Source organism: Piliocolobus tephrosceles, chromosome 13 (genome assembly GCF_002776525.5).
Source record: "Piliocolobus tephrosceles isolate RC106 chromosome 13, ASM277652v3, whole genome shotgun sequence".
Taxonomy (NCBI): Eukaryota; Metazoa; Chordata; class Mammalia; order Primates; family Cercopithecidae; genus Piliocolobus; species Piliocolobus tephrosceles.
The window spans coordinates 12,473,124-12,492,102 of NC_045446.1; the positions used below are offsets into that span (position 1 = coordinate 12,473,124).

An 18,979-nucleotide genomic window follows, 5' to 3' on the forward strand; every position below is an offset into this window, starting at 1 on the left:
CACCCAGCCACCTGCTGTTTTTCTTTACTGCAAACTCAGTGTGTCATAATTAACATCATGGGGTTGCCAAAAGTAATATTAGGGTGCATTAGTAAAAGTATGTTGTCTGCAGGAAGGAGGAGTGAGTCCAGGCCACCGCTGGTACGCCATGTCCATTTGCGGCCACCAATGTTAAGCACTTCAGTAAAGGTAGAGGTAGCAGGAAGGCCAAAGGAACTGGGATTTTTCAGCTGGGAAGTGAAGACACTTTAAAACAAATGTGGTTCAAAACTGGATGGGCTGCTTCTTAACAGGTAGTGAGTTTCTTATTTAAGCAAAATCTTGACTAATTGAGAGTGGCTAAGGGAAAGATTACTGCATGGAGCAGAAGGTAAAATCAGTTACCCTTTCAGCTTTCTCCCAGCGGGATGATTTTTATTTCCACGCACCCCTTGCTGCACCCCTTCCTTACCTAAATCCCTACGCAGACCCCCAGTCTCTGACCACAGCCTGGGGCAGCTGCAGAAGGGGCAAAGAGGAGCCTTCCAGATCTGCTTCTGCCTCTCCACTGCCAACGGCGCCAGCTGCTTACTTCCTCGCCTTGCCACCAGCAGTCGGGAGGCCAGCCATCTGCCCCCTGGGTGCCCAGAGGAGGCCAGGGCTTCAAGAGTGGCTAGGGCCCCCAGCCAGGGAGCGGTTGGACCTACAGATCAGCGCACTTCGGCCAGAGGGCGGTTGGACCTACAGATCTACGCACTCTGGCGTTAGGGTGCAGACCTGCTGGCAGGCTAGGGGCAGGCCTAGAACTGCCCAGCGGCGCAGCGGCCTGGCGTCCTGGGTTCGAATTTCCACGGTTCCCACCTCATGAAAACAAGGCGTCTCGGGTCCCACCGACAGGGGCCATGCCCGGGGCGCGCAGCCTCGGGCGCTAGCCTTGTTCCTGAAGTCTGTTTCCTCCTGGGGCCTCGGTCTGACGCCCTCAGTCAGCGCTTCGCAGGAAGCCGACTCCCAAACCCGGGCAGGGGGTGTGGGCCGAGGGCGAAACCCCGCCCCCAGGGGTCCCTGATCTTTGCCCTCGCCCTGGGCTCGGCGCCTCTCGGAGAGGCATCAGCAGGCCGGTGGCGTTGCCTTTGTGTGTTTCGCTTCGAGGTGCCGGAGACCCTCCCCACAGCCCTCCGCCGCGTCCCTTCGCGGCCCTCGGCCCCTCCTCTCGGCGTCCCCAGCCCCCCTGCTCAGCTCCGCTTGCCAGTTCGGGGATTGCTGGTTCGCTCCCCGCGGCGCCAGGAGGAGGGGCAAGGGCCGGCATCCCCCTCCCCCGTGCGCGGCGCAGGAGCTGAGCCCAGCCCGGGGGACCCGCTGCCGCCGGTCATGTGGGCCGGACTGCTTCTTCGGGCCGCCTGTGTCGCGCTTCTGCTGCCGGGGGCCCCAACCCGAGGCTACACCGGGAGAAAGCTGCCCGGGCACTTCGCGCCCGAAAGGTAAGCGCCCCGAGCTCCTCCCCGCCCCCTCGCCCGGGAGAGCGCTACCCGCGTGCAGCCGAGAGGCGCGGAGGGGCGCCCAGGAGCCGCAGGCAGCCACGGGTCGGGGCTTCCTCTGGGGTGCTATCAGCGCGGGCATAGCTCGGGGACGGGACAAAGAGACAGCAACTTGTGCCTCTGGGCGGGTGCTCATCGTGCGCCCCTGGCTGGGGCTGTCCTGACTGGACAGAACGTCGTGTACCTTGGAACCGCCGGGGTCTCTGGGTCACCTTTCGTTTTCTGTTCGTGCGTGCGTGCGCGCGCGGCGGGGCGGGAGGTTGGGGTGCATGCCCCTCCGCTGTCTTTCGCTATGGATGCCGCCCTCCGCACGTGCTTTCCCCAGGGCTGCGGCGGGGCGGTGAGCGTGTGTGCGTGATGCTCGGAGCTAGGGAACACGGTGTCAGCGGGCGGCCTGGCCTGCGGCCACGTCCTCCGGGGGGCGCGCAGCGGGGGCGGCCCGGCCAAGCTTGCAGCTCGCACGTGTGTTCCACAGCCACAGCCAGTTCCTGCTCAGATCCGGCCGCGGCGTTGCACAGGCTCGCACCACCTGTCCCTCTGTCACCAGCACTAAGAGGCTCCTTGGGGCGCTCTGGCGGGTGCTCGGTCCGGCTCACCTGAGAGTTCGACTCCATCAGCCTCCCTGGGCACCCTTTTATCTGCTGCCTTGGTGGCACTGCCTGTCAGTTTCTGAGAGTCCCAAGGCTCCGCTCATTCTCCTGGTCCCCTCCTTGTCAGGCTGCTGCCATAATCACAGCAGCAAGGGGGTGGGTGGCAGGAGGGCCCCCCTTTCTTCTGTGATGACCCCAGAGAGGGAAAAAGGTCCCAGGGACAGCTTTCCTCAGACTTTTCTATGCTGCCATGGTGCCCTGAGCTTCCCTTTCAGGAATACTTGTCACATTTTGGCACAGATTCTTCTCCCCAAGAACGCGATAAGTTTGCCTTGTCCCATGTCCCCAGTGCCTGGTGCGGTGCGCAGCGCAGAGTGGGTGCTTTACAGAGTGCCTGCCTCACAGCATCATCTTCCCTCAGCTCTCAACACTGGTGGAACACCGATGGGAAGGGGTTTCTTGTCCCTTTTCTGTTGCAGTGGGGTTGGAAGCTCAAACCAGGCTGGATTTCATCACCCTCTGTCCAGTCCATGACTGGAGCTGGTTGCAGTTGTCCTCTCTGTCCCCCTCGAGGCCTGCAGTTGTGCTGTTTCCCCTGCTGGAACACCCTCTCCCTTCCTCTTCTTTTGCTGGCTGCCCTACGTGTTTTTTTTGAGACAGAATCTTACTCTTTCACCCAGGCTGGCATGCAATGGCTTGATCTCGGCTCACTGCAAGCCCCGCCTCCCGGGTTCAAGTGATTCTCCTGCCTCAGCCTCCCAAGTAGCTGGGATTACAGGCATGTGCCACCATGCCCGGCCAATTTTGTATTTTTAGTAGAGAGGAGGTTTCTCCATGTTGGTCAGGCTGGTCTTGAACTCCTGACCTCAGGTGATTTGTCCGCCTCAGCCTCCCAAAGTGCTGGGATTACAAACGTGAGCCACCACACCCAGACTATATATTTTTTTTTTTTTTTTTGGTGGAGATAGAGTTTTGCTGGGTTGACCAGGCTGGTCTCAAACTTCTGACCTCAAGTTATCCACCTGCCTTGGCCTCCCAAAGTTTTCTCTCTGACCTCAGCCTAGATGCTGCCCTTCCAGGAAACCCCCCTGACTCTCCTCAGGGCTCCACAGCCCGTTCCATTATGGCATTTGTCACTCTATGCTGTTATCATCTGGCTCCTAGTCTGCTCTACGTTCCTTGAAGGTGGGGGCAGTAGCTTGTTTATGGCTGTATGGTCACGCGTCACTCAGCACCCAGCACCAGTTGGATGCATCTGGCTTCCCACCCTTTCTGGACCTCATTCCTGGTTGAACAGACCCCCACTGCCTCCAGTTTTGGGCAGCTCACTGATGACCCCACACCCACCCCAGAGATGTCACCTATGCCATTGCCCTTCTCAACCTTTCCCTCAACAGCCATTTATTGAATACCCACTATATGCCAGGCACTGCTCTAGGTGCTGGGGTAAACAGATAAGAAACCCTTGTCATCAGGGAGTTGTAGGGGAGACAATGAATTAATAAATTAAAAACGAATCTAATGTCCCAGGAAGTAAATGTTGTGGAGAATAAAGCAAAGTAAGGGTCGACAAGGAAGGCCTCTCTGAGAAGGTGCCTTGGGCAGAGATCTGGGTGAAGGGAGAGACGGAGCCCAGTGTGTGTCTGAGGAAGAATCTTTCTTTCTTTTTTTTTTTGAGACGGTCTGGCTCTGTCACCTAGACTGGAGGGCAGTGGCGCCAACTTGGCTTGCTGCAACCTCTGCCTCACAGGCTCAAGCCATTCTTCCACCTCAGCCTCCCAAGTAGCTGACCCTACAGGTGTGCGTCACCATGCCCAGCTAGTTTTTGTGTTTTTGGTAGAGACGAGGTTTCGCCATGTTGCCCAGACTGGTCTCAAACTCCTGGGCTCAAAATGATCATCCTGCTTTGGCTTCCCAAAGTGCTGGGATTACGGGCCATGAGCCACCGCACCCGGCTGTAAGAACCTTTCTTAGAGCAGGAATTGTAAGTGCAAAGGTCCTGAGGCAGCCACCCCTGGGGCTCCTCATCCATTGCACAGCCTTTCTTCAGCTCTGAGGCCCCTCTCCTGGCCACTCTGCTCTGTGTTCATGTGGCAGATATCTGTAGGAGGCCAGTATCTATTGTCTCACATTTGTCTGTCTTGCCTCCAGGAGAGACTGTCTGGGTCATTTTTCTTTGGAAACTTCCCATTGCCCCTCCGGACAGTTCTCGAGAACTGTTCGTTGATTGACTTACAGACTGGCTGGGAGACTTTCCTGTTGACCAGTGTCTCCCTTAGTATAGAATGAGGAAAGTGCTCTCTCTTCTCTTGCAGACGCAGGCTGGGGCCCCACGTCTGCCTCTCTGGGTTCGGGAGTGGTTGCTGCCCTGGCTGGGCGCCCTCTATGGGTGGTGGACACTGCACCCTGCGTAAGTGCTTGTCCCTGTGCCCCAAGCCTTCTCCTCCAGCAGTGTGTGTTGCCAGCCCTCAGTCCCTGGTCCAAGGGGCAGACGGGGGTCCCCAGTCCCTTGTCTCTCACCTGCACTTCTCCTCTCAGCCCTCTGCTCCTTCGGCTGTGGGAGCGGCATCTGCATCGCTCCCAACGTCTGCTCCTGCCAGGATGGAGAGCAAGGGGCCACCTGCCCAGGTAACTGGGGATGGGCAGTGGCTGATGGGAACAGATGAATGAGCATTGAGGTTATGTGCTGGGCAGTGAGAACTTGAGATGGGTCCTGGCATCTCAGCTTCAGACAACTCTATTAGGTAGACATTTTGTGCCCATTTTATAGATGAAGAAACTGAGACACAGAAGTTATTGTCTTGCCTCGGGTCACACAGCTGGTAAATGGCAGAGCTGGATTTAAACCCAGGCCTGTTTGCCTTCAGAGCTACCCTCCCAACAGAATTCAGGAGGATCCTGGTGAGGTGGGGGTGGCTGGGACTGCCACAGGATGCATGCTCACCCATGCGATGCCTGCTCTAGAAACCCACGGACCATGTGGGGAGTATGGCTGTGACCTTACCTGCAACCACGGCGGCTGTCAGGAGGTGGCCCGAGTGTGCCCCGTGGGCTTCTCGATGACGGAGACAGCTGTTGGCATCAGGTGTACAGGTGAGACCTCTGGGAGTGCTGGGGGAGGGGGACAGCGGGAATTGTATCTCCTCCCCATCCTGCCAGGATGGTCTCCAGTGTATTGCAAGAGCTAGGCTGAGCCAAGATAGGCTCTGATGTATCAGAGTGGGCAGAGAGACACAAAAACGAGAGAAATGTGTCACTTCTGTTATTTTACAAATATTTATTGAGCACTTCTTAGGGGCAGGAACTGAGCTAGGGACTGCAGTTACGGGAGCCACAGTCGGTCCCTGTTAGGGAGTTCTTTTTGTTTTGTTTTGTTTTTTTGAGACGGAGTTTCGCTCTTTTGCCCAGGCTGGAGTGAAGTAGCATGGTCTTAGCTCACTGCAGCTTCCATCTCCTGGGTTCAAACAATTCTCCTGTCTCAGCCTCCCGAGTAGCTGGGATTACAAGCGAGTGCAACCATACCCAGCTAATTTTTGTATTTTTAGTAGAGATGGGGTTTTGCCATGTTGGCCAGGGTGGTCTCGAACTCCTGACCTTGTTATCCGCCCACCTCGGCCTCCCAAAGTGGTGGGATTACAGGCGTGAGCCACCGCACCCAGCCCCTGTTAGGCAGTTTCTGAATATGAGGAAGGAAGACAAGTAATAGGACAAGAACAGCCCAATTGTCATGGGGACCTTAACTGGGAAGGGAAAGGTGCCAGGGTCCACAGAGAGGCATGGAACCCAGAGTTGGTAGGGTTGGCCAGGGAAGGCTTCTTGGGAAAATAACATTTGAAAGATGAGGGAAGCTAAACTCAATAATTATTTTGTGAATGTATTATTTGTTTATGATTTTTAAGACGTTTCTACGGACAAAATCTGTTACCTTCCCCAGAAACAGCCACTGTGACCAGTTTCTTGCCAATCTTTCCAGAGCGACAAAAGCCTTTTTGGAGTTTTAACTTGGTAAAAATAATGTTTCTCCCCCTGAATAGAAAATCAACAGATAGTTCATTGTAGAACATTTGGAAAGTAAGAGGAGAAAGATGAAAATAAGCATTCTCTGGAAGTCCCCACCCAGAGATATTTGTTACTAAAATCAAGGTTTTTTTTCCTGCCTTTTTCCCTGGGTGTGTCTGTGTTTGTGTGTGTATATGTATGTTAAGCATGCATAGATGTATGCTTTAGAAAATTGGGGTTATATCTTACCTGTAGTTTTTATTATTTTTCCTATCTTATTTTATGTTGTAGGTATCACTAACAATTTCTTGCAACATAATTTTTTTTTTCCGCTGGGCTCGGTGGCTCACGCCTGGAATCCCAGCACTTTGGAGGCTGAGGCGGGTGGATTACTTGGGTTCAGGAGTTCAAGACCAGCCTGGCCAACATGGTGAAACCCTGTCTCTACTAAAAACACAAAAACTAGCTGGTGTGGTGGTGCATGCCTGTAATCCCAGCTACTCAGGAGGCTGAGGCAGGAGAATTGCATGAACCCAGAAGGTGGAGGTTGCAGTGAGCCAAGATCGTGCCACTGCACTCTGGCCTGGCTGACAGAGCAAGACTCTGTCTCAAAAAAAAAAAAAAAATTGTTTTTAGCAGTTACATATGTGGTTGCTGTAACTAAAATAAGTATTTGTCTGTTGTCCCTTATTTAAGAGGTTTGCCATGTTTCACCACTATAAATAATGTTGCCATAAAGAGGCTTCTTGTCGGCTTCTCTGATTATTTCCCAGAAGGACGCTGTTGGGTCCGAGGGTCTCACTAAAGGTGTCTTGGAGTTCCTTGCTTGTTGCAGCATCTCCTCCAGATAGGAAAAACAATGGAAGCAATTGATCTGCTCCCAAATACCTTTCACCTTGGGGCACTTTCTGCACGTACTTCTTATTTCTGAGGCAAACGGAATCAAGGAGAAGCCAGAGAACAATGTCGGAGCACTTGCAGGACAGGGTGGCACTGACTGTAGCCACGAGACATCCCAGTGGAATGGGGTTAGTCAGGGTGGGTTTCTTAGCAATGTTGAGCATGGTCTTGACCGTCCAGCTGTTAGAAACAGTGGGTAGATGCTGGGTAGAAGGCTAACTAGGGGATAAGGAGAGTGGGGGTGTCCCATGGGCTTGGGGGCCACAGTGGGGAGACTCACTACACAGTGAGTGCAGACTGAGTAGACTGAGCTGAGCCCTTAGGTCCTCAGAAGCCGCTGCAGATCTTTGGCAGGGAAGGGATTGCATGCAGCATGATTTGGGGAGATCTGTCTCCCAGCTCCTATCATCCCTCAGATCAGAACATCTCACTAGGCTCGCCTTCCTAAAGTACTACTTGGATTTAGTCACCACAACGTAGTCTCATGTTTTTTTTTTGAGACAGAGTCTCGCTCTGTCGCTAGGCTGGAGTGCAGTGGTGTGATCTCAGCTCACCACAACTGACTCCCTGGTTCAGCGATTCTTGTGCCTCAGCCTCCCAAGTAGCTGGGATTATAGGCACGTGCCACCACGCCCAGCTAATTTTTGTATTTTTGGTAGAGACGGGGTTTCACCATGTTGACCAGGGTAGTCTCGATCTCCTGACCTCGTGATCCGCCCACCTTGGCCGCCCAAAGTGCTGGGATTACAGGCGTGAGCCACTGCGCCTGGCCTTAGTCTCCTCTTAATTCACATCTTCAGTTCTGTCTCCTGCTGCCTCGAAAGGAACCCAAGCTTCAACCAGTCTGGCCCTCAGGACAGTTTGAAAGGAGCCCAGCTGCTGCCTGGAAGCACATCAGACTCTTTCTTCACCTGGGCGGTCCCTCCCCCCGATACTCCTGGTCCTCTCAGCCAGTCGCTCTTCCACGGCATGCCTGCTGGGGCCAGTCTGTCCCTGGTGAGGCATATATCACCCCAGCAGGCACTGTTCTTCCTTGGGTGTGTGTCTTGGCGCCTGTGTTATCACACTGTGAACATCTGGAGTCAGCGCTGTGTCTTACTCACATTTGCGTCCTCAACAGCCCCATTCTGGGTCTGCAGCACACAGTTGGCGCTCAGTGAACCTTTAAGAGAATTACTCTGTTGATTATTTAATCAGCCTCCCTGTCCACTGCCCTCTGCCCTTTTGAGGGCCGTTTAGGGCTGCCCTGCAGGCAGGGCCATTGGAAACAGTTGGGTCCATCTTCTCTCCTCATCTGATCTCCATGGGCTAAAGGAGGCCCCAGTCCCTTGGCCTCTTCCTTCCTGGGGTTTCCTCATAGCCAGTGACCTTCCTGGTGTCTGCTCTTTCTTCCTGGGGTGCAGGTGGGGATTCCACGCTGCTGAGGGCAGGCTTGGTGTGGGCTCAGGGTCTTTGTGGGGTTGATTTGTTCCTGAGTCACAGTCATGTTCAGATAGGGCCATGTAAAGGTGCTTTCTTTTCTTTTTCTTTTTTTTCTTGAGACGGAGTTTCGTTCTTGTCGCCCAGGCTGGAGTGCAATGGTGCAATCTAGGCTCACCGCAATCTCTACCTCCTGGGTTCAAGCGATTCTCCTGCCTCAGCCTCCCAAGTAGCTGGGATTACAAGCATGCACCACCATGCTTGGCTAATTTTGTATTTTTAGTAGAGATGGGGTTTCTCCATATTGGTCAGGCTGGTCTTGAACTCCTGACATCTGGTGATCCGCCTGCCTCAGCCTCCCAAAGTGCTGGGATTACAGGCATGAGCCACAGTGCCCAGCCTGCAAGGGTGCTTTCTTCCCAGACACTGACGAACGTGTAAGTTCCCTTGCGAGGACCACTGTGTAAACACGTGCTTTCTCTCTTTCCAGACATTGACGAATGTGTAAGCTCCTCTTGCGAGGGCCACTGTGTGAACACGGAAGGCGGGTTTGTGTGTGAGTGTGGGCCAGGCATGCAGCTGTCTGCCGACCGCCACAGCTGCCAAGGTGAGCTGCAGAGAAGGAACGGCTGCTCTGGGAGGGGTAATGGGGATGCCACATTGAACACTCAGCCCTGCCATGCCCAGTACAGTGTGCTCTGTGCGCCACTGGATTGAACCTTCACCACTGGCTTCTGAGGGAGATGCTGATATGGTTCCTGTTTGACTGATGTGGAGACTGAGGCTTGCCCAAGGCCAAGTCATTAGTAAGAGGTGGAGTCAGAGTTTGAATCCCAGCACATCTAACAGTTGGAACCGACTGCTACTGGCCTGGCGGGATGGCTCACATCTGTAATCCTTGCACTTTGGGAGGCCGAGGCGGGAGGATCACCTGAGGTCAGGAGTTTGAGACCAGCCTTTTGGCCACACGGTGAAACTTCATCTCTACTACAAATACAAAAATTAGCCAGGTATGGTGGCGAGCGCCTGTAATCCCAGCTACTCAGGAGGCTGAGGCAGGAAAATTGCTTGAACCCATCTGGCGGGGGTTGCAGTGAGCCGAAATTGCACCACTGCACTCCAGCCTGGATGACAGAGTGAGACTTCTTCTCAGAAAACAAAGTACCTGCTGCTGCTGTTGCAGGATAAAGGGATGGTGATGGAAGAGAGGTCATGAGGAGAGCCAGGGCAGAGTGGGCCGACCAACCTGGGGAAGGAGGCCACTGAGAAGAGGGAGGGCCGGGAGAGACTCAGGCTGTGAGACCAGAGGAGCCATGGGAGGGGCATACCAGGATGGGGTCATTCACTGACTTCATTTCACCTGCCCCAGTGCTGGCCCAGGCTCTGGAGCTACCCCGGGGAGGGGGATCCCCCAAGTCTGGTGGGGAGCGGAAGAACTAGGTTAGGATGAGGGATAAGTGTTGGGGAAACCCAGGGAAGAGAAGGAATCCTTCTTCAGTTTGCGGGATGAGAGATCTAACAATTATTACTCATTCTTTTAAAATGCCTTTTATTTACGCGTTATGGAAGAAAAGAATCTCACAAGGCGGATAATCGTGAGCTCCCCCTGAATCTTACATTATTATTTTCTTTCTTTTTTTTTTTTTTTGAGATGGAGTCTTGCTCTGTCGCCCAGGCTGGAGTGCAGTGGCCGGATCTCAGCTCACTGCAAGCTCCGCCTCCCGGGTTTACACCATTCTCCTGCCTCAGCCTCCCGAGTAGCTGGGACTACAGACGCCCGCCACCGCGCCCGGCTAGTTTTTTGCATTTTTTTAGTAGAGACGGGGTTTCACCGTGTTAGCCAGGATGGTCTCGATCTCCTGACCTCGTGATCCACCCGTCTTGGCCTCCCAAAATGCTGGGATTACAGGCTTGAGCCACCGCGCCCAGCCTATTATTTTCTTTGTGTTTGACATTTTCATAAATTATAAGAAAAAAATATAAAAGCCATTGTGCTAGCCCAGGCCCTCTTTCCCACTGCTTCCCTCTGCTCTCCCTGGAGAATAGCCTGCATGTCTTAGTCTGCTCCGGCAGCCATCATAAAATTCCATAGGCTGGGCCGGGCGCGGTGGCTCACGCCTATAATCCCAGCACTTTGGGAGGCCGAGACAGGCGGATCACGAGGTCAGGAGATCAAGACCATCTGGCTAACACGGTGAAACCCCGTCTCTACTAAAATACAAAAAAAATTAGCCGGGCGTGGTGGCGGGCGCCTGTAGTCCCAGCTACTCAGGAGGCTGAGGCAGGAGAATGGCATGAACCTGGGAGGCGGAGCTTGCAGTGAGCTGAGATCCCGCCACTGCACTCCAGCCTGGGTGACAGAGTGAGCCTCTGTCTCAAAAAAAAAAAAAAAAAAAAAAAAAAAAAAAAACAGAATTCCACAGGCTGGGGGCCTATACCACAGACATTGATTCTCATAGTTCTAGAGGTTGCAAAGTCCAAGATTAAGGCACCAGCTAATTCAGTTTCTGGTGAGGGCTCTTACTGGCTTTCAGAAGGTAGTCTTCTTGCTGTGTCCTCACTTGGAGAGAGAGCTCTCCGGTATCTCTTCTTCTTTTTCTTCTTTTGTTTTTGACATGGAGGAGGACAGAGGACATTCCCTCTGTCGCCCAGGAGCGCCGTGATACAATCTTGGTTCACTGCAACCTCCACCTCCTGGGTTCAAGCGATTCTCCAATCCTTCCAAATAGCTAGGGTTACAGGTGTGTGCCACCATGCCTGGCTAATTTTTGTATTTTTAGTAGAGATGGGGTTTCACCATGTTGGCCAGGCTGGTCTCCAACTCCTGACCTCAAATGATCTGCCTGCCTCAACCTCCCAAAGTGCTGGAATTACAGGTGTGAGCCACCCAGCTAGGCCTCTCATGTCTCTTCTTATAAGGACACTAATCCCATCAAGAGGGCACACCCTCATGACCTCATGTAACCCTAATTATCTTCTTATCTACTTATCTTTGTATCTTCCAAATGCCATTACATTGGCGGTTAGGGCTTCAACACGATTTTTGAGGGGGCAGAATTTGGTCCATAGCACACAGGTATTGGTCTGCTGTGTGCCCTGACTGCCCTTTCCCATGATGTGTACGTACATACACCGGCACTTACAGAGATATGATGTTGCTAAACTCTCAGGTCCTGGGTCCTGGACTAAGCACTTTACATGCATTTTCTCCTTTCGCCCTCAAAATTACCCAGTGAAGTTGGTATTATTTATCTCCATTTTATTGATAGGAACGCTGAGGCTTAAGGAAATTGTTACTTGCTTAAGATCACATTAGTGCTAAGGTTTTTTTTCTTTCTTTCTTTTTTTTTTTTTTTTGTAGAGATGGGGTCTTGCTGTGTTGCCCAGGCTAGTCTCCAATTCCTGGCCTTAAGCTGTCCTTCCCCCTTTGGCCCCCAAAGGGCTGGGATTCCAGGCATGAGCCAGCCACTGTGCCCAGCCAGAGTTGGGATTTGAACCTAGTCATTCCTTTGCTTGTTCCCCCCATCCCCGCCCAATGTTGGTCTTGAAGATCTTTCCACATCAGGGTAAACAGACTTGCCTTGTTCCTTTTAACTGCTGACTCTGCAGTGCAAATATTTCATAGTTTACGAACTCTTCTCTTATTGATGAATGTGGAGATTATTTCCAGTTTTTCACAATTTCAAATAGCACTAGGGAACTTTTACAGAGGAGGTTCCACTGAAGCTGAGTTTTGAAGTATGACTAGGAGTTTTCCAGCCAGACAAGAGAGAAAGGCATTCCAGGCAGACAGAGAACATGGGCAAAAGGGGAGCACCAAAAGAGCGTGGTGCATTTGGAAGATGGCAAGAATTTAAGCCAGTGGCCAGGTGCAGTGGCTCATGCCTGTAATCCCAGCACTTTGGGAGGCCAAGGCAGGTGGATCACCTGAGGTCAGGAGTTTGAGGCCAGCCTGACCAACATGGTGAAGCCCCATCTCTACTAAAAATACAAAATTACCCAGGCGTGGTGGCGCGTGCCTGTAATCCCAACTACTTGCGAGGCTGAGGCAGGAGAACTGCTTGAACCCAGGAGATGGAGACTGCAGTGAGCTGAGATTGTGCCATTGTACTCCAGCCTGGGCAAAAAGAGCGACACTCTGTCTCAAACAACAACAACAACAACAACAACAAACAAACAATAAAAGAATTTAAGCCAGAGTGAAGGTCAGGGGCAAGGAAGGAGGTGGGCAAGGCAACCAGGACTATGTTCAAAGGTGTCGTGAGCTGTGGGGCGGCATTGGTGTCTTACCCTAAGATGAGGTCTGTGACCCGTGGGAGCAGCGGAGGGGTTTTGAGCAAGGAGGGCCCTGATTAGAAGTGCCCTTTGGTCAGAATATCCTGGAGGCTGTGCAGAGGATGACTTGAAGGAACCTAGGTAGAGACAGAGAGACACACTGGAGGCTGTGGCTATTCTCCAGACTAAAGATGAATGTGGCCAGGCTAAGGGGTAGCAGTGAGGATGAGAGACGTGGGCTGGTCCAGAGAGTATTTAGGACTGGATGTGGGCAGTGCAGAAGAGTGGCAGCTAAGGTGATTCCCCACAGCCCTGTGTGGGATAGGAGATGGAGATGAGAGAGGAAGAGGGGACCACATGTTTCCAAAGTTCTGTTGGGGAAATGAACCCCAGTCTTGTCCCTTTTCCTGCCAGACACTGACGAATGCCTGGGGACTCCCTGCCAGCAGAGATGTAAAAACAGCATTGGCAGCTACAAGTGTTCCTGTCGAACTGGCTTCCACCTTCATGGCAACCGGCACTCCTGTGTAGGTAAGGCAGGGAGGATGCTGTGGTCTGCACACTTAGGCTGCCAATCAGGAAGATGGAGAGGGAGCCCAGGGACCCGGGAAGGTTAACAATCAGACCTTCTGGTCCTCTGGAGCCTGAAGGGGCTTGAGCCTTTGCTCAGAGCCTGCCTGTCCCTGGGGTTGGCGTGGCTCTGCATGAAGACCCTGTCTTGGACTTTTCCTGGCCATTTGCCACTTTCATCCTGTTATGTTTCTCTTCCGCTCCTCTCCCAGATACACCCCAAGGATTCCTCTCTGCTCACCCATTTTCTTGGCTGCCTTTGCTCCCCTTGGTAAATAAAGCACGTTATGTCTTGGTTCCTCTGGTTTAGAAGGAGACCCTGTTTTCTCAGCCCATTAGCAGAAATTTCCAGAAAGGGATTGGCATGTTTGGTTTGAGCTTGGCTCATGGGCTGAAGGTGGGGTCCCATGGGCCTGAAAAAAGACCTTGTTTTAGCGGAGTTAGGTATTTGTCCCGAAGCCTACCTTGAGCAGCTCAGTGAGTTTTGAGACTTTTTTCGGAAAGAAAAATGGGAGGGTGGAAGGTTTGGAGATGAGCTTCTCAGCGGGATTTATCCCCACCAGGCAGCAATTAATTACCGCTGCATAGTGCTGGGGCTGAGTCTGTGATACTCGCATGAAATGCCTGCTGGATATGTGAACCTATCAACAAGACTAGCACTAGATTTCAGCCCCGCTCCCAACTGCCTGAGTCACATCCCGCACCTTGGGCAGGGATGGACCCTGTAAGAACGTGGCAGGGAAACTCCCCAAGTCTTTTGAGCTAAGGGATGGGCGGAAGAAGGGCTCGGTACCCCCAAACAAAGCAGCTGTCCGCAGCGAGGCTCTCCCGCAGATGTAAATGAGTGTCGGAGGCCATTGGAGAGGCGAGTCTGTCACCATTCCTGCCACAACACCGTGGGCAGCTTCCTATGCACATGCCGACCTGGCTTCAGGCTCCGAGCTGACCGTGTGTCCTGTGAAGGTGAGGCTCCCCTCCCCTCCCCTGCCCTGCCCTCCCCTCCCACAGTCGCCGACTGGCTACGCCCTCTCAGTGCCTGCCCTGGCCACGCCCCCTGAGAGCCTGTCCCCTCCCCATTCACGCCCTCCGGGCACCCAGCCACGCCCTCTCAGCTCCTGGCCCTGCCCTGCCCCGGCCCCGCCCACCTGGCGCCAGACCCCCTTATTTCCGTCTGCCCTTGTTTTCAGTTCATCTTGTTTGTTACTTCCAACACTCCACTTGCTTCCTCGCTTTTTTTTCCCCACTTCTTTATCCATTCTTCCCTCTTCTTTTCACTGTTTCCCCAGCCCTTCTGTTTTTTCCCAAATGATAAAAGGATAAAACCCAACAGGAGTAGAATAACATGGGCTGCAGCGACAACCGTTTCCGTGGTTCGCCCTGTCGCATGGCGACAGTGTGCCCATATACATAGTAGAATGTTGCGCAGACCACGGGGGTAAACAGGGACTTGTGGTGGAGCTGAGCCCAGGTCTCCCTAAACCTTGCCTCCTGTCTCTGCTGCCCACCCCAACAGACCTCCGTGCTTCTGTTTCAGCTTTCCCAAAAGCTGTGCTGGCCCCATCTGCCATCCTGCAACCCCGCCAACACCCGTCCAAGATGCTCCTGTTGCTTCCTGAGGCCGGCCGGCCTGCCCTGTCCCCAGGACATAGCCCTCCTTCTGGGGCTCCAGGGCCCCCAGCCGGAGTCAGGACCACCCGCTTGCCATCTCCTACCCCACCACTACCCACATCCTCCCCTTCTGCCCCTGTGTGGCTGCTGTCCACCCTGATGGCCACCCCAGTGCCTACTGCCTCCCTGCTGGGGAACCTCAGACCCCCCTCACTCCTTCATGGGGAAGTGATGGGGACCCCTTCCTCACCCAGGGGCCCTGAGGCCCCCTGGCTGGCAGCAGGGCCCTCTCCCTGCTGGCACCTGGGAGCCATGCTTGAATCTGGGAGTCGCTGGACAGAGCCTGGGTGTTCCCAGTGCTGGTGCAAGGTGGGTACTAGGGGTCCCTGGAACTTCTTTGGTCTGGAGTCTGGGGCCTTGTGATGGCTGTAACTCCTGCTTGTGCTTCTAGGATGGGAAGGTGACCTGTGAAAAGGTGAGGTGTGAAGCTGCTTGTTCCCACCCAATTCCCTCCAAAGATGGGGGATGCTGCCCATCGTGCACAGGTGAGAGCTGGTGCCAGGGAAGGACATAGCCCTGCCTCTTCCTTTCTCTGCATCCTCCTGCCGCCAAAAGGCTGTTCTTTAACATTAGTGTACATTAGAATCTCCTGGAGGGCTTACCAAGCCACACTTCCCTTGGCGCTGCCCCCAGAGCTTCTGATTCAGTAGGTCTGGGATAGGGCCAGAACATGTGCATTTGAACAGGTTCCCAGGGGATACTGACATGCCTGGTCTAGCGACCACACTTTGAGAACCACCCGTTTATACTGTAATATCCCTCAAGGGGGACTTTTCATCTTCTGGGCATTGTTTTCAGCTTCATTCGCTCATTAATTTATTCAGTCATTCATTGAGCCTCTTTAAATCCACTGTGCAGTCCCCTTCTCCTGCCCCAGTTCCCCTCCTACACGGGGAGGAGTCATTGTTTCTAAATTCTGTCCCCTTTTTGACTCCCCCGCCATCTGCTGATGGTTTTTCATTTGCTTCTCATTGCTGGAAGGATAGGGACCCAAATTCTTCACAGATCCTTCACAGAGCTTCTCAAAACTTGCTCTGCACTTGGATCAAGGGGACTCTTACTAAAATGCAGATTCTTGGCTGGGCATGCTGGCTGAAGCCTGTAATCCCAGCACTTTGGGAGGTGGAGGTGGGCAGATCACTTGAGCCCAGGAGTTTGAGACTAGCCCTGTGTCTACAAAAAATACAAAAAATTAGCCAGGTGTGGTGGCGTGTACCTGTAGTCCTACCTGCCTGGGAGACTGAGGTGGGAGGACCTACTCCTACTCCTACTCAGGAGGACTGCTTAAACCCAGTAGGTCGAGGCTGCAGTGAGCCATGATTGTGCCACTGCACTCCAGCCTGGGCTACAGAGCGAGACCTTGGCTCAAAAAAAAGAAAAAAGAAAATCAGATTCTCATTCAGTTGGTCTGGGAGGGGATTCTTTGTCTGATGGTCTTGGTGATATGACACTGAGGTTGCTGGGGATTGAGCAGTAGTTAAAAAGTCTTCCTAAGGGTTAAAATGGAAATGCACTGTTTTTGTTTTTGTTTTTTTTTTTTGAGATGGAGTCTTGCTCTGTCGCCCAGGCTGGAGTGCAGTGGCGTGATCTTGGCTCACTGCAGCCTCTGCCTCCCGGGTTTAAGCAGTCCTCCTGAGTAGCTGGATTATAGCCACCCACCACCACCAAGCCTGGCTAATTTTTGTACTTTTTTTTTTGCTAGCGACAGGGTTTCACCATGTTGGCCAGGCTGGTCTTGAACTTGACCTCAAGTGATCCGTCCGCCTTGGCCTCCCAAAGTGTTGGGATTACAGGCGTGAGCCGCCGTGCCTGGCTTGATTTTCTTAATGACTGTTGTGGGTTATGTCCCCGCTACATGCTGAGCCCTGAGTGCGAAGTATTGAGTACTTTATTGCCCAGGTTTTGGATACCTCCAAGTTCCCTGCAGGGTACATGGTGGTGTTTTCATTTTGCAGTGAAGACAGCTGGGTACCAGAGAGGTGAAGTGACATGTCCAGGGACATGCTGGTTAATGGAGCTGGAGGGCCAGGGTTTTCTTTTTCTTTTTCTTTTTTTTAAGACAGAGTCTCGCTCTGTTGCCCAGGCTGGAGTGCAGTGGCGCGATCTCGGCTCACTGCAATGTCTGCCTCCTGGGTTCAAGCGATTCTCCTGCTTCAGCCTCCCCAGTAGTGGGATTACAGGCATACGCCACCGTGCCCGGCTAATTTTTGTATTTTCAGTAGAGACTGGATTTCACCATGTTGGACAGGCTGGTCTCAAACTCCTGACCTTGTGATCTGCCAGCCTTGGCCTCCCAAAGTGCTGGGATTACAGGTGTGAGCCACTGCGCCTGGCCTCAGGTTTTGAACCCAGGCTGCCTTTCCTGCCCTCTGGGAAGAAAATGTTGTGCCCTCCAGACAGTTGTGAGTTTGTGAGACATGGATGGACTCTCCTGGGGCCACCACAACTGATCCTTGCAGGACCACACAGTCAGAGTACCCTGAATCTGCCACTCCTGGGACACCTAGGGCAGTGAGAGAATGTTCCAGGTACATTAAGCATGGAGAAGCAGCGAGACCTCAAGCTTCCTCCTCTTTGAAGAGGTCTGATGCTTTTACCTCCTATTTGTCCTTCAAAGACTGTTTTCACAGTGGTGTCGTCCGAGCTGAAGGGGATGTGTTTTCACCTCCCAACGAGAACTGCACCGTCTGTGTCTGTCTGGTAAGCATCACAAGATCCTCAGAGCCTCATGGGTGTTTTCTTAACCTTTGGGGGTTTTAGAGGAAGGGGAAAAGACCGGATGTTAAAGGTGAGCTTGTTGAGTGGAAGGGAACATTCTCAGGTTGTGGAATTTGGTTAGAAGCTGTAGAATTTAAAAGGGGGAGGGAAGTATAAAGCAGGAAGGTTGGTGGAGTCAGGGAGGCTTCTGCTCCACAGCAGACAGCCAGCAGGCACACAGGGTCGTCTGTTTAGGAAGGGGAGGGGACGAAACTCCCTCGGAAACTTCCCACCAGGGAGGCTGTTTTTCTCTCCAGGCAAAATATTTGCCAGCACAATGAAGGTCTCCACATCTGGGAGAAAGAAGGCTCATTACCAAACTCAGCTTGTTAAAAGTATTTGGCTTTGGGCAAATTCACTCCTGCAAGAATAGTTATTAAGCACCTACTGTGTGCCTGCCCTGCCAGATGCTGTCCCATGTATTTGATTAGGAGCATCTACTGAGTGCCAGGCCCGGGGTTGGTGCTTCTCATCTCTTTCCTCACTGAAGCTCTCAGCAGCTCTTCCGGCTCAGCTTTACTGCCCCTATTCTGCAGATGAAAAGACAGAGGCTGGGAGATGGCAGAGTTGGGATTTGAGGTCTCTCTGAGCCCAAAGTCAGGGCTCTGTCCACCAGCCCTCACTGCCACCTTCTGACCATCTTTATTTTTTATTTTAGAGACAGGGTCTTGCTGTATTGCCCAGGCTGGATTATAGCGGTACAGTCATAGCACGTTGTAGCCTCGAATTCCTGGGCTCAAGAGATCCTCCCATCTCAGTCTCCCAGGTAGTTGAGAGCACAGGCGCATGCCATTACACCCGGCTAATTTTTTTGTTTTTTGTAGAGACAAGGTCTCGCCGTGTTGCCCAGGCTGGTCTCAAATTCCTGGGCTCAAGCGATCCTCCCACCTTGGCCTCCCCAAATGCTGGGATTACAGGGATGAGCCACTGCACCTGGTCATGACCATCTTTAAATGTCTCTTGTTCTGGCATCAAAGGTGGAAGCTGCAGTGTGAAATCGAGCATGCAGACAACCACCAGCACCCTTTATCGAACTCTTCCTATGTGCTACATGAAAGCACAGCAGCCAAGTTCCCTCCCTCCCTCCTTTCTTTCCTTTCCTTTCTTTCTTTCTCTTTCATGTTTCTTTCTTCTTTCTCTCTCTTCTCTCTTTCCCCCTTCCCTCCCCCCCCCCCTCCCCCCCCCCCCCCCCTCCTTCCTCCCCCTCTCCTCCCCTTCCCTCCTGTCACCTCTCTTTTCTCTTAATCTCCTCCCCTTCCCCTCTCCTCTCTCTCTCCCCCTCCCACC

General features: G+C 53.1%; 1 protein-coding gene across 1 annotated transcript in view; it reads left to right on the plus strand.

Annotated features, from left to right (window-relative positions):
* Nucleotides 1–1,347: 1,347 nt before the first annotated feature.
* Nucleotides 1,348–18,979, plus strand: part of VWCE (von Willebrand factor C and EGF domains) — a 42,194-nt gene continuing 24,562 nt past the window's right edge. Inside the window, exons 1-10 of the mRNA XM_023189512.1 lie at nucleotides 1,348–1,457; nucleotides 4,420–4,514; nucleotides 4,643–4,732; nucleotides 5,069–5,197; nucleotides 8,913–9,029; nucleotides 13,112–13,228; nucleotides 14,102–14,230; nucleotides 14,802–15,244; nucleotides 15,327–15,420; nucleotides 17,553–17,635. Coding sequence (XP_023045280.1) covers nucleotides 1,348–1,457; nucleotides 4,420–4,514; nucleotides 4,643–4,732; nucleotides 5,069–5,197; nucleotides 8,913–9,029; nucleotides 13,112–13,228; nucleotides 14,102–14,230; nucleotides 14,802–15,244; nucleotides 15,327–15,420; nucleotides 17,553–17,635 — 1,407 coding nt within the window. The remainder of the gene's footprint in view (nucleotides 1,458–4,419; nucleotides 4,515–4,642; nucleotides 4,733–5,068; nucleotides 5,198–8,912; nucleotides 9,030–13,111; nucleotides 13,229–14,101; nucleotides 14,231–14,801; nucleotides 15,245–15,326; nucleotides 15,421–17,552; nucleotides 17,636–18,979) is intronic.